The sequence below is a fragment of the Bufo gargarizans genome, chromosome 5, assembly GCF_014858855.1.
Source record: "Bufo gargarizans isolate SCDJY-AF-19 chromosome 5, ASM1485885v1, whole genome shotgun sequence".
Lineage (NCBI taxonomy): Eukaryota > Metazoa > Chordata > Amphibia > Anura > Bufonidae > Bufo > Bufo gargarizans.
Window position 1 is genome coordinate 192,147,867 of NC_058084.1, and position 12,252 is coordinate 192,160,118.

The 12,252-nt window shown below is 42.6% G+C and overlaps 1 protein-coding gene across 1 annotated transcript in view; it reads left to right on the forward strand.

Moving 5' to 3' along the window:
- LOC122939379 (transmembrane channel-like protein 2) overlaps positions 1–12,252 on the forward strand; it is a 245,038-nt gene that overhangs the window by 145,458 nt on the left and 87,328 nt on the right. Inside the window, exon 9 of the mRNA XM_044295446.1 lies at positions 113–255. Within this exon, the coding sequence (XP_044151381.1) occupies positions 113–255 (143 nt within the window). The remainder of the gene's footprint in view (positions 1–112; positions 256–12,252) is intronic.

A 12,252-nucleotide genomic window follows, 5' to 3' on the forward strand; every position in this document is an offset into this window, starting at 1 on the left:
CCTGTGTATAGGTGACAAATGTTGTTCACGGGCAATCTCTTTAAGAATAGCTTTGATTTGTACAAGTTTTCTGACATGAACAGAATGGTTGTGTTCACCTTTTATCTTATAGGGTTATGCCAAATATTCTGTTTTGTTCTATGGTTTTTACAACAACCAACGCACAATTGGATGGCTGAAGTACAGACTGCCACTTTCTTATTTCTTGGTTGGAGTTGGTGTCTTTGGATACAGCTTGATGGTGGTTATCAGAACGTAAGTAATACAACTTTTCCCATGAGGAAAATGTGGTGGCTGATATTTCTATATGTCATAGAGACATAGAAGTTTTGATCATTGGGGTTAATACAAGGCACTTACTAATATATTGTTATTATCCATATTGCCTCCTTTGTTGACTTGATTCATTTTTCCATCACATTATATACTGCTCATTTCCATGGTTACAACCACCCTGCAATCCATCAGCTGTGGCCATGCTTGCACACTATAGGAAAAAGCAGTAGCCTACAGGTGAAACTTGAAAAATTAGAATATCGTGCAAAAGTCCATTTATTTCAGTAATACAAATTAAAAGGAATTGCATTAATGCAGCTTAAAATAAAAATTTTGTGAAAAGGTTCAATATTCTAGGCTCAAATTGTCACACTCTAGTCAGCTAATTAATCCATACCCCTGAGCAAAGGGTACCTCAAAATTGAAACTTTGGGGCTTCATAAGCAGTAAGCCATAATCTTGAAATATCTCGCTTTGCATGTAATGAGTCTCTCTCATATATTAGTTTCACCTTTTAAGTTGCATTACTGAAATAAATGAACTTTGCATGATATTCTAATTTTTCGAGTTTCACCTGTATGTGAGCTCCCGTGGTCCCAGTTACCAGACAGGCCAACACTTTTTCCTATAGGATGCAAGCATGACCACCACTAATGGATTGCAGGGTGGTCAGTAACCATGGAAACGAGCAGTGTATAACCTGTTGGAAAAATTAAACAAGCCAGCAAAGGAAGCAATATGGATTATAACAATACATTAGTAAGTGGATTGTATTAACTTTCTCTACATGATGAATTCCACTTGTTGAAGTGAGACAATCCATTTAATTAGTGCAATTGAATAAAAAAAGTTGTCTTGCCACAAAAACAAGACCTTATATGATGCTAGAAAAAGAAAAACATGGCTCTTGAAGGGAAGGTGAAAAAATAACAATGAAAAACCAAAAAATAGCTGCAATGGCTGACTTTTTTTTGTGAAATATTTATTCAAATTTGAATAATTTTTTTACATTAAAATATGTACAGCTACATGTAGGGATAATTTGAATTGGCCACCACAGGAACAATACAATATATCTAGTGATGAGCGAATTAAAGTCCACAAAGTGGACTTCGATCCGAATTTCAGGATAAATTTTATTTGACGCAAAGCCGAATTTCCTAATGCTTTGTGGTAGTGAATCGATTGAACCTAAAATAGTGTAAATAAACAAAACAAAATCTTACTTATACTGATCCATTTGCCATCTTGCTTAAAGACCTCTGTCGAAATCACATGTGCAGTGACGTATGACGTCACCACGACGGCCGATGTGATGATGTCATCTCGGGTCGCACAAGATTTCGCATCAAATCTTCAAGCAAGATGGCGTTGGCCGGCCAGTTAAGAGCAAATTGATCAGGTAAGTATGATTTTTTTTGTTTGTTTTTTACACTATTTCAGGTTAAATTGATTTAAAATTAGAGGATCAAATGGAGCAAATGGACCGGGGAGGTAAAATTTTATTTTTTATTTATTAAATTTTCCTTTGTGTTATTTGTATCAGATGTCGCATAATGTATGAACGTGGCATCTGAGAGGTACAATGATGTGGAGCGATGCAATCGACATTCCCTGTCATTGCACCCACTTCTTAAAAAGAAATGTGCTTTGCGACAAAGTTATTTGTCACAAAGCAAATTTATTTGTATGACTGACTGAAAACATACAGTAACACAAATTACTAGGAAAGAATGAAAGCAAAAAGAGAAAAATGAGAGTGAAAGGAGACGAAAGAAAGAAAGAAAGAAAGAAAGAAAGAAAGCAAAAGGACAAAGTGAAAGTAGAAAAGAAAGAAAATGAAAGGAGGAAACAAAGTGAAAGGAGACCAAAAAAAAGAAATAAAGCGAAAGGAGAAGCATAGAAAGTGAAAGAAAAAAATAACGTTAAAGGAGACAAGAAAGCAAAAGGACAAAAAGGTGAACAAAAAACGAATAAAGTGAAAGTAGACAAGAAAGAACGTAAAATGAGAAACAACGAAAGTGAAAAGGAGACAAGAGAAAAAAGTAAGCGAAAGGAGAAACAATAAAAGTGAAAGAAAAAAAATAAGTAAAATGAAAGAAAGAAAGAAAACGAAAGCACAAACAAAAAAAGGGAAAGAAAAACAAAGAAAGTGAAATAGACAAGAAAGTAAAAAGAAAGTGAAAGGAGAAAAGAAAGAAAGTGAAAGAAAACATGAAAGAAAGTGAAAGTAGGAAACAAAGTCAAAGGAGACAAGAAAGAAAGAAAGTGAAAGAAAATAAATAAAGAAAGTAAAAGGAGATAAGAAAGAAAGTAAAAGAACAAAGAAAGTGAAAGGAGAAAACAAAGAAAGTGAAAGGAGACAAGAAAGAAAGTGAAAGGAGAAACATAGAAAGTGAAAGACAAAAAATAAGGAAAGTAAAAGGAGACAACAAAGAAAGAAAGAAGCAACAAAGAAAGGGAAAGTAGAAAAGAAAGTAAATGAATGGAGAAACAAAGAAAGTGAAAGTAGACAAGAAAGAAAGCAAAAGGAGGAAAGGAAAAAAACAAAGTGAAAGGTGACAAGAAAGAAAAAAAAGTGTAATGAACCAGAGGATGTGAACCTACTGTGCCATGTGACAAACCTCCTCTAAGGACGTTGTCCAATTTAACCCCTCGTTCTTCGCAGTATCCCCGATGGTGGGAACAGACTTTTCCGAGGGGAAAACCAGGTCGCTATCTCTTAAGGAGGATTGGCACATGAGGCAGCTGGTCCAGGCGGACCATGGGGTGCTAGTTTGAGGTACCAGAGGTAGAGTCATAGCAGGCCGACTCATATCCAGTGCCGTCCTGGGCTCTGTCCTTGCACCAGCGCATAGCGCTTCCTGAACTGTATACACAGCGCTTGTTGAGCGCTGTGTATACAGCAATCTAGAAGGGACACCTGGGAACTGTCCTTCTCTCTGGGGTGGCCTGCTGTCACTGACAGTGGGCTCCCCGCTCAGCAGCTGCACAATTAGCGTGCAGCTGCCATCTCTGAATGGACCTTTTAGAACGTCCATTCAGAGATAAACATCCACCTATAGGACGTTTATTGTCCAGAAGTGGTTATGGGGGGGGAATCTGTAGATGACACTCTTATGGGGGGGGGATCTGTGGATGACACAGCTACGGGGGATCTGTGGATGGCACTGTTATGGGGGATCTGTTGATGACACTGTTATGGGGGGATCTGTGGATGACACTGTTATGGGGGGAATCTGTAGATGACACTCTTATGGGGGATCTGTGGATGACACTGCTATGGGGGGGATCTGTGGATGACACATATATAGCATCTTATGCCATATATGTGTCATCCACATGTCATCCACAGATCCCCCCATAACACTGTCCTTGTGTAAATAGTGACCCCCCAATACAGGGGGTGGAGGCCGGCAACTTGTGTTGGAATTGCAGGGGGGTCCGGTGCATTCACTGTTCTCTATTACACCGGGCCCCACTCACAGCAGTATTTATTAAGTGAAGTCATGGGTAAAGCTTTGTTAAGCTATAGCAATCCTCTGCAGCAGTAGCGCACATAGCACTCACTATGAAACTCCTGTAGCAGGCAGGGCAGCCGGCAGCATAACATCACTCACTCCGTCACGCGCCTGCTCCGCCTGCTTGATTCATAAAGTGGGAGGAGTATGCGCGTGATGAAGTGAGTGACTGGCCAGCCTGCCTGCTACGGGAGTTTCATAGTGAGTACTACGTGCGCTACTGTTGCAGAGGATTTCTATACCTTAACAAAGCTTTACCCATGACTTCACTTAATAAATACTGCTGTGAGCGGGGCCGGTGTAATAGAGAACAGTGACTGCACCGGCTACTATTCCAACACAAGTTGCTGGCCTCCAGCCCCTCCTCCCTCCCACTGATACATCACAGGCCGCCCTGGGCAGCATCGCGGCCGACAATGTATCAGTGCAAACTATAAATGGCAGCATTCGCCCCATAAGATGCACTGCCATTCCCCCCACTTTTGGAGGGGGGAAATGCATCTTATAGGGCAAAAAATACTGTAATTTGTCTCCTCACTTCCCAGACATTTACAGACTGTTGTTAAAAGGAGAGGAAATTCTACACAATAATAGACATGGCTCTGACCCAACTTTTTTTTAGATGTGTTGCTGCGATCAGATTCTAAATTAATTTTTTTCATGAACTGGTAAAATGTTTCACTTTCAGCATTTGATATGTGTTTTATTGTGAATAAAATATGGGTCTATGAAATCTGCAAATCATGGACGGTGTACAGGAAACAAGACAATGCAACATGCATATATGACTCACTGGATCCAAAGCTAAGGAACCAAAAGGGAGACCCCTGCACAAGAGCTGGCACTTTCCCTGGCTGCTCAGCCTATGCAAAAATCCCAAAGGTGGATGGTTGCATATCCACGTACCTCGACTATATAACACCTGAACACCCTACAATAGTGAGGGGACACGACCACCGGCTCCCTACACCAGACACGGAGGGAGTCAGGGTCACCTGGGATCCAGCAAACAGAAAATAACAGATAAATGTACAGCACTTAACTTAGTAGCAGACTGGGAAATAGGATCAGCATGCACACACACTCCAGGAAGAAGTATAAGCCGCCCAGTAAAGTATTATGGGGAGGAATTTAAAGGGAAGCAATCAGTCCAACTACATGACAGCTGAGAGAGGCTAACCAGATGAGGAACTGAATACCACAACAAAGAAAACTCAAGGAGGAGGTTCTGAAAGGCCTCTGTCAGAGCTTCTCAGCTGTCTGGTTGTGACAGTACCCCTCCCTCTACGAGTGGACTCCGGACACTCAGAACCCACCTTCTCAGGATGGGACCTATGGAAAGCCCTGATGAGACGAGAGGCCTTAATGTCCGTCACTGGGACCCACATCCTCTCCTCAGGACCATAACCCTCCCAATGAACAAGGTACTGAAGAGAACCGCGGACAAGACGAGAATCCACAATCCTAGAGACCTGAAATTCAAGATTCCCATCAACCATAATCGGAGGAGGAGGCAAAGGCGAGGGTACAATGGGTTGAACATAAGGTTTCAATAAGGACTTATGAAAAACATTATGGATCTTCCAAGTCTGAGGAATATCAAGACGGTAGGCAACAGGATTGATGACAGACAGGATTTTGTAAGCCCCAATAAACCTAGGACCCAACTTCCAGGAGGGAACCTTCAATTTGATATTCTTGGTAGACAACCACACCAGATCCCCAACATTCAGGTCCGGACCAAGAACACGTCTCTTATCTGCCACACGCTTATATCTCTCACTCATGCTCTTTAGATTATCCTGAATCTTTTGCCAAATAGATGACAAAGACGAGGAGAATCTGTCCTCATCAGGTAAACTAGAAGACCCCTCTCCCGAGAAAGTCCCAAACTGCGGATGAAACCCATATGCACCAAAAAATGGTGACTTATCAGAGGACTCCTGACGACGGTTATTTAAAGCAAACTCAGCAAGGGACAAAAAAGAACACCAATCCTCTTGATTCTCTGCCACAAAACAGCGCAGATATGTGTCCAGATTTGATTGACGCGCTCTGTCTGGCCATTGGACTGCGGGGGGAAAGCAGAAGAGAATGACAACCGAACCCCCAAGCGAGAACAGAAAGCCTTCCAGAATCTGGAAACAAACTGCGTGCCCCTATCAGAGACTATGTCTGAAGGAATACCGTGCAATTTGACAATGTGATCAATAAATGCCTGCGCCAGCGTCTTAGCATTGGGCAAACAAGGAAAAGGGATGAAATGCACCATTTTGCTAAAACGGTCCACCACCACCAGAATCACAGTCTTCCCTGAGGAATGAGGCAGGTCCGTTATGAAGTCCATGGACAGATGTGTCCAAGGACGGGAAGGAATGGGTAAGTGAAGGAGAGGACCTGATGGCCGTGAATGAGGGACTTTGGCACGACCGCACGTCTCGCAGGCTGCCACAAAACCCTCAACCGATTTACGAAGCGCAGGCAACCAAAATCTCCGAGCGATGAGATCCACTGTGGCTCTTGCCCCTGGGTGCCCAGCAAGGTCCGTATCGTGGTGTTCCTTAAAAATCTTGTGTCTTAAAGCGAGAGGCACAAACAACCTCCCAGGAGGACAAAGATCAGGAGCCTCTGACTGGGCTGCCTGCACCTCTGCCTCCAATTCAGAAAAAAGAGCAGAGACCACCACACCTTCAGCCAAAATGGGACCCGGGTCTTCAAAATTCCCGCCTCCCGGAAAACAACGTGACAGGGCATCTGCCTTCACATTCTTAACTCCAGGGCGGAACGTGACAACAAAAATAAATCTTGAAAAGAACAAAGACCATCTGGCCTGTCTCGGGTTCAGACGCTTGGCTGACTCCAAGTAGGCCAGATTTTTATGGTCAGTAAACACGGTAATAGGGTGTCTGGCTCCCTCCAGCCAATGGCGCCATTCCTTAAAAGCCAACTTGATGGCCAACAATTCCCTATCTCCCACATCGTAATTTCTCTCTGCGGAGGAGAGTTTTTTCGAGAAAAAGGCACACGGTCGCCATTTGGCAGGAGAGGAACCCTGAGACAAGACCGCCCCCACACCCACCTCAGAAGCATCAACCTCAACTATGAAGGGTAAAGAAATATCAGGTTGCACCAAGATGGGAGCGGAAGCAAAACTCTCCTTGATATTAGAAAAAGCCTTACGCACCTCTACCGACCAAGAAGAAAAATCTACCCCCTTTCTGGTCATATCAGTGAGTGGTTTAACAATAGAGGAATAATTCAAAATAAACTTCCTGTAATAATTGGCAAAGCCCAAAAAACGCATCAGCGCCTTCTGATTCTCAGGAAGCTCCCACTCAAGCACAGCGCGGACCTTCTCGGGGTCCATGCGAAAACCAGAAGCGGAGAGAAGAAACCCCAGAAATTGAATTTCTGGAACTGCAAACACACATTTTTCCAGTTTCGCATATAATTTATTCTCCCGCAGAATGAGCAAGACCTGACGTAAATGTTCCTTATGAGTTTTGAAATAAGGAGAAAAAATCTAAATGTCATCCAAATACACTAATACAAATTTTCCCATCAAATGATAAAAAATTCTGTTCACGAAATGCTGAAAAACGTCTGGGGCATTCATCAAACCAAAAGGCATAACCAAATTTTCAAAATGGCCCTCAGGGGTATTGAAGGCCGTTTTCCATTCGTCTCCTTCTCTGACCCTGACCAGGTTGTATGCTCCTCTTAGATTTAATTTGGAAAATACTTTAGCCCCAACAATCTGGTTAAACAGGTCCGGGATTAGAGGAAGCGGATAAGGGTCACGAATAGTGATACTGTTCAGCTCCCTGAAATCCAGACAAGGTCTTAAAGAACCATCTTTTTTCTTAACAAAGAAAAAACCAGCGGCAACAGGTGACTTCGAGGGTCGTATGTGTCCTTTTCTCAGACTCTCAGAGATATAAGCACGCATAGCGATCCTTTCAGGTTGGGAAAGATTGTATAAACGAGATTTAGGCAGCTTGGCGCCTGGGATGACATTAATAGGGCAATCGTACTCCCTGTGCGGGGGCAAATCCTGAACTCCACTCTCAGAGTAGACAACCGAAAATTCAGAGAGAAAAGATGGTACAGTCTTAGTAGCAACCTCAGAAACAGATGTCATGAGGCAATTCTCTCTGCAAAAGTCACTCCAACCATTTATTTGCCTCGCTTACCAATCAATGGTGGGATTATGTTTAGTGAGCCAGGGTAGCCCCAACACTAGAGGAGTAGGCAAACCGCTAAGGACAAAAAACAAGAGCATCACTCACAATTAAACGGATATTGTGAACTATGCCCTTTAATGATTTCTGAGAAAGTGGAGCGGAATCAATAGCAAAAACAGGAATATCCTTTCCCAAAGTGCACACCTAGAAACCATGAGTTATTGCAAATTGACTATCAATGAGATTGACCGCTGCTCCACTATCCACAAAAATCTCACATAAAATGCTCTTGCTCTCTAGCGCCACCCTAGCAGGCAGGACAAAACGGGAACTACAAGCAAACGGAAAACCTTCCATTTCCGCCTCAACCCTGCCAATAGTAACAGACGGAACATTTTTAAAAGATTTTTTTCCTCTTTGTTTCTTTATTACTCCCAGAGAACTGCCTGAATCTCCTAGAGGGACAAACATTTGCCAAATGATTTATACCTCCACAACAAAAACAAACCCTCCCATGCGCACAGAATGGGACCGCTGCACTGTCCTGGGACTGAGTATGACAGGAAGGAGAGCTCTCTCCTCTCTCTCTAAGACGCCTGTCAATACAAATGGCCTGAGACATAGCAGAGTCCAAGGAAATAGACCTTTCATGAAAGGCAAATGCATCTTTCAATCCCTCTGAAAGACCATGGCAAAATTGACTTCGGAGTGCAGCATCATTCCAACCAGTATCAGCTGCCCATCTCCGAAATTCTGAGCAGTATATCTCTGCAGATTGTTTACCCTGGCATAATAGACGTAGTCTAGACTCAGCCAGAGCAATACAATCCGGATCATCATATATCTGACCCAGGGCTAAAAATAATTCATCCACTGAACGGAGGGGCCGTGCCCCCTCCGGCAGCGAAAAGGCCCAGGACTGAGCGTTACCCCTGAGCAGCGATATAATGATCCCCACCCTCCGTTCCTCATCACCAGAGGAATGGGGAAGAAGGCAAAAATGGAGTTTGCAAGCCTCTCTAAAACGCACAAAATTCTCACTACCCCCGGAAAACGTATCTGGGAGCGAGATCTTAGGCTCAGAACAAACTCCATTAACGCCAGCTGAACCGCTCACTTGAAGCTGAGAAAAAGTCCTGCGGAGATCAGCTACCTCCAATGAAAGACCCTGAAGGCGTTCAGCCAAAAGTGAAACCGGATCCATGCTTGAGACAGTTTTGGCGGCTTATAATGTCACGGACGGTGTACAGGAAACAAGACAATGCAACATGCATATATGACTCACTGGATCCAAAGCTAAGGAACCAAAAGGGAGACCCCTGCACAAGAGCTGGCACTTTCCCTGGCTGCTCAGCCTATGAAAAAATCCCAAAGGTGGATGGTTGCATATCCACGTACCTCGACTATATAACACCTGAACACCCTACAATAGTGAGGGGACACGACCACCGGCTCCCTACACCAGACACGGAGGGAGTCAGGGTCACCTGGGATCCAGCAAACAGAAAATAACAGATAAATGTACAGCACTTAACTTAGTAGCAGACTGGGAAATAGGATCAGCATGCACACACACTCCAGGAAGAAGTATAAGCCGCCCAGTAAAGTATTATGGGGAGGAATTTAAAGGGAAGCAATCAGTCCAACTACATGACAGCTGAGAGAGGCTAACCAGATGAGGAACTGAATACCACAACAAATAAAACTCAAGGAGGAGGTTCTGAAAGTTCCTCTGTCAGAGCTTCTCAGCTGTCTGGTTGTGACAATTGCATTCTGTTTTTATTAACATTTTACTCAGCGTCCCAACTTTTTATGCAATTGGAGTTGTACTTTTGTTTGTAGAAAACACTGTACTGTAACTTTAAATGTTTATAGGGCTAACTGAACCATGTGTTTTTACCAAGCCTCTGGGATGTGTTTCTAGAAGGAGGACAGAGTTATAGCTGAGATAAGCTCTCCTTTTTCCATCTGGTTAGTCTAGTCTGGAATGTAATTGGAGTGAGCCGACTCCAGTCAGTCCTGCCAGTTAGTCCTGCCACTGAAGTCCAGTGTGGCTGTGTGCACCTGAAAGGGAGTACAGTAGACAGTTTGTGAGGAGAAAACATATTGGCCACAGACCTCATAGTGTTGACTGGATTCTGGGTTTCAGTTACCCTATCATATTTGTCTGCATCTTGCATTACCACTTGGGAAATTGCATCTCGCTCCCAGGAATTGCAGAAAATATTGGGCATTTGTGCACTCGTCAGCTGTAACTGCAGGGAATTGTGAGTTGAGCAACTATATCTCAGAGGACATTTCAAAACAGCTTTGCAAAGATTGTGTGCCTACATTGATGTGTGGGCATGTTTCTACTCCGTAAAGACTGCATGGTATTTTTTTCCTGTTTGTCTCAGTCTCCTGCCTATCATTTGCATCTGAACACCAAAGGTACCTTCCACCAGACTCTACACAGAGTGTGCCCCATCTGGGATGTGACCCCCCTCTTCACTGTGCCAGCCCTGGCAGTGAGTAAAGTTTGGTGGAGATAGCTCAGCCACTATGAACACTGTGGCCGGAGCCAGAAATACTACTTCCATCTTTCACATCTCTTAACATGCTTAACATGGTTGTCTTCATACAAATCATTGTTTCTGGGCAGCAGATTGCTGTTCACGTGGAATCATCTGCTGCCCAGAAACGAGGATTGTGCAATTCATAGCCAAGATTCTTTCACATGATGAACGTGCATTTGCTCGACCATCAAGTGATTAACAGATTTCAAGAACAAGCATTCCTTGGAATGCTCCTTCCTGATACTTGCCCCGAATCATATGGGCGGTCTTACTAGTTCTTGACATTTATCGCTGTATGAAGTTTCCCAATCATTTCCCATAAAACTATATATCAATCTTCTCTGCTCCACCTGCTTTATAAATGGTGCCTGCAGATTGCACCGCATTTTCATAGGACTGGTTCACTTTAATGTTGCTAACTTGGCCATTTTTTTAATTTTCATATTAGAATTAGGCTATTTGTTAATTTGCAATGTGCAGTAGTAGGTCATCAGCAAACGATACAAGGTTGTGGTGTTGACGTAGACGTTGTGGTGTTTAAATTGAAGCGCGATTGACAGATGCTCTATCACCAGAACTATTGCTGAGCAGCAAAGATAGGAGTTTATTGTTTTCACAGAAAGATAAGACTGCTCGAAGAACTATTTTTCCAGTTGAATAAGACGGAATCTGAGCCCTGACGCAAATGTGAACATAGGCTTTTTGAGGATTTGTGTGGGAGTCTTTGTCTACAGCTTTCAGCAATTAACTGTAGAATGGAATAAGAGTAAATGCTATTTTCTCTTACATTTATATGAAGTGCCCTCTACCAATTATCTGGCCATGAACAAATAAACCATAATTCGAAAAACTGCATTTTCTTCTCTTACGCTCTATTTTATTCGCCAACGGCCTTATTTGTAACGGCACCACAATCCACACTCATGCCATTCAGATATAAATTACTTATAACTATTCATAATGCTGTTTTCTGGTCGCTATGTAATTGTTTTCTGTTATCCCAGCTTATGAGCTTTTAGCTTAAGTAAAAAGACAAATGTGTTCTCTTAGGAAACATCAGTAATGGGTGGCTATTACTTATTGCTTTATTCAAATATGCATCAGGAAGTCTGTTAAATGATATATCGAATATGTACCTGAATAAAAATGAGTTTATTGGGGAAGACATTCATACAAGGTTGCAATTTAAAGGGTTTCTCCAGGAATACAGATTTTTTTAGCACATACCGGCATCCTGCCTTTAAAACGGAAGATTCATACTTACCTGCTCCAGTCTGTCGATGTTCTGGTTCCCAGTTTTTTTCTTCTGCTGCTGTATGGGCATGGTCATATGCTCCGATGCAGCCAATGACTGGATTCAGCGAGCATGTGATCATGCCCATACATCACCAGAAGAAAACCACCTGGGAACTGGAACATGGATACAGCGGAAGCATCGCAGAGGACCGGAGCGGTGGGAATCAGGTAAGTATGAATCTTCTGTTTACGGAGACAGGCTGCAGGCACTTGCTTAAAAATCAGTATTCTCAGAAAACCTCTTTAAATCTAATCTCCATTTAATGGGAACATATCAAGTTGTTTTGTTAAACGTAGAAGACACCAGTTTCCAATGTATTTGTGGCTGATGTAAAGCAAATCTCTTAAACAAAAAATACTTGCGTGTTTTATTCTTTTTTTTTTTTAAATAGACGTGCAAAAAAAGTTATAAAATAGTAA